Consider the following 2,598-nt stretch of genomic DNA (forward strand, 5'->3'; position numbering starts at 1 on the left):
GTATGTTTTGACGCTGGATGTTGCTCTTTTGTTAGTTTTGACTGCTTTTATTGTCCTCATTTGTAAGTCGCTTTGGATAAAAGCGTCTGCTAAATGACTAAATGTAAATGTAATGTCAATAATGTAGCCTATGTAAAATTGACATCTTTGTCAGATGTTTACACAGCAGATGCTTTCCAGATGATGTGATCTTTAACAGACATCTTGCAGACGTGTAAAACCCGAAGTACTTTGGGCTTAATAGTCTTTTGAATGTCACCAAATCTAATGAAAAGTCTTGAAATAAATGAAATATCACCATAATCAAGAACGTTTCTGAAAAGCTAACTACTGAAAATCTTTAATTTGAGATGCTAATTAGGAGATCAGAGTCAGGGATCATTGACAAACAGATTTTTATTTTATTTTATTTTTTATTTCATCTTTTTTTTTTTTTTTGAGAAATACACAGAATAATTTAGTCATAAATTACAGTAGGAGTCTTCAAGCAGTCAGAAAGCAAAGTGCATAAGACATTTCCACACGGAAACAGATTTCATTTTAATTGAAAATTAAATATCCCAGCCATTACTGTAAACTTGAGAACAGTTTCACAATAAAAAAAAATATTTTAAATGTCAGTGCGGTGGAGTAGAAAAGTAAAAAAGTCAGTACTGTACACATGAACAGACAGATGTGGACATCACATAGCAGGTTGGCGTACAGTAATGCGATGGTAAACATGCATTTTGGGGAATGACCAGCAAAATCATGTAACTGTATTTGATTTCTATGAATTATGGTTCTTTAGCTCATCTGAGAACTGGCTTTAAAAAATAAAGCTTCAAATAAATCGGCTTCTAGAAGCTAATGAAATGTGCCAGCGTAAGACCATTTCAACATCATATTCTTAAATGAACATAGACAACAGTCATCAAAACTGTCTTGGTTATTGTACCAACCATACAACTGGCCCAAATCAGCATATTTACTTCAGTTCAGTCATTGAAAAAGTTCTGAACTTTAAAATTCCCACTCCTTGGAATGAGAAATACGGGAGATTGCGAAGTATACAGAGCAATTTTAGCCATGAAACTTTGAATCTTTTAATAAGCACCATTATAAATCCCTCTTCCGGCAACATAAACCTGAAATAAATTTGCACCCAAATGAAAACAAGCCCACTGCATCTTCAGGACACCGGGGAAATGATGTGCTCTTCCAAATGAATGACTGGGGAAAGGAAGGGAACATTCTTAAAAGCTTGTTCAAATGTGCCAGGACAGTCCAGCATTGCTGCGTGAAAGCGTCCGTCGGAGCCTGCTTCAATACGAAAGTGAAGCCGCTTTAAAGACACAACGCTCAGCTGGACAATTGTCCCTATAGCTCTGGGTGCTGAAGCACTTCCGCTTGACAGAATGGCGAAAATCTCCTGAGTGTTTCGTTGTCACGTCTCAGACGCTCTGAAGCTGTGAATGGCAGTCGCTAGTTAGAAATACAGGAATTTCATTGGTTATTCTTGGCGTTAATGGTACATGACATCAGTTGAGTACGAAAGGAACAGTTCACCCAAAAATCAACCAAATTAATTACTTTTAATTACAAATTTGAACGTTCTAGTGGCTATTTTCCATGCAAAAACAATGTCAAGATTTTCAGTGAGTTCAATTTCATTCTGCATCTCACACAAAGTTATCAAATGACTTCAGAAGATGTGGAATATAGTGCATATAGAATACAGTTTTGTTATTTTATTGCATCAAGTTAAACTAAATGAAAATGAGAAATATTGCCTTGTCAGCTAGCTTAAATAAAATGTTTTGATTTTATTTACAATTATATATTTTTATCTTATTTAATGTCTATTTTATTTTTTTCATTGTTCATTGTAATTACCTGGAAAACAGCCACTCATACATTCGCTATATTTCTCGTACAGATTTGAAAGAAGATGTGAGTAAATGTAAAAACATTTTTGGGTGAACTGCTGCTTTGGTGATATGAGAACGTAGTGAGAAGATACCTACGCTAAAGGAACGTCAACTCCCTCAGCTCGATCCTCTGTGGAAAAGAGAAATGAAAAAACATGTTCAGATGTCTAATGGAGATTTGAAGGGTTACTAATAACTCATATAGTTCGATGTCTCTTGATAAATCAGTTTGTGTGTTCTTGTGTACCTGAGGTTTGTGGTCTTCTAAAGTAGCACTTCATCACCACAACAAAAATAAGTAACAGGACAAACACAACCACAAAAGCAATAGCTGCGATCACTCGAAGTGGGAACGATTCTGTTTGACCTGCAAGAAGACAACAAAAAAGTAAAAAAAAAGTTTTTAAAACTGTGTAAAAAATGTCAAAATAAATCAAATAGATTCGAATAAATTTATAAATAGATTCAAATAAATAATAAAAATTTGATTCGGATACTTAACAATTTGATTAAAATAAATAAGAAATAAATTAGGTAAAAATAAATGAAAACAGAAAATTGTTTAAAATAAATAACTAAAAAATATAAAAATGAGATGCAAATGAATAAATAGAAAAACTGATTCAAAATAAGTAAGTAAACATTTAAAAATGATAATAATACATCTAACAGTACAGTACTATGGTAC

The 2,598-nt window shown here is 33.2% G+C and overlaps 1 protein-coding gene across 1 annotated transcript in view; it reads right to left on the reverse strand.

Annotated features, from left to right (window-relative positions):
- Positions 1-483: 483 nt before the first annotated feature.
- Positions 484-2,598, reverse strand: part of LOC107689599 (selection and upkeep of intraepithelial T-cells protein 4-like) — a 10,677-nt gene continuing 8,562 nt past the window's right edge. The window contains exons 6-8 of the mRNA XM_016487645.1: positions 2,158-2,277; positions 2,007-2,040; positions 484-1,464 (exon numbers count right to left, since the gene is read on the reverse strand). Of these exons, the coding sequence (XP_016343131.1) occupies positions 1,434-1,464; positions 2,007-2,040; positions 2,158-2,277 (185 nt within the window). The 3' untranslated portion in view covers positions 484-1,433. The remainder of the gene's footprint in view (positions 1,465-2,006; positions 2,041-2,157; positions 2,278-2,598) is intronic.

This window comes from Sinocyclocheilus anshuiensis, unplaced genomic scaffold (genome assembly GCF_001515605.1).
Source record: "Sinocyclocheilus anshuiensis isolate Anshui unplaced genomic scaffold, SAMN03320099.WGS_v1.1 scaffold906, whole genome shotgun sequence".
NCBI lineage: Eukaryota > Metazoa > Chordata > Actinopteri > Cypriniformes > Cyprinidae > Sinocyclocheilus > Sinocyclocheilus anshuiensis.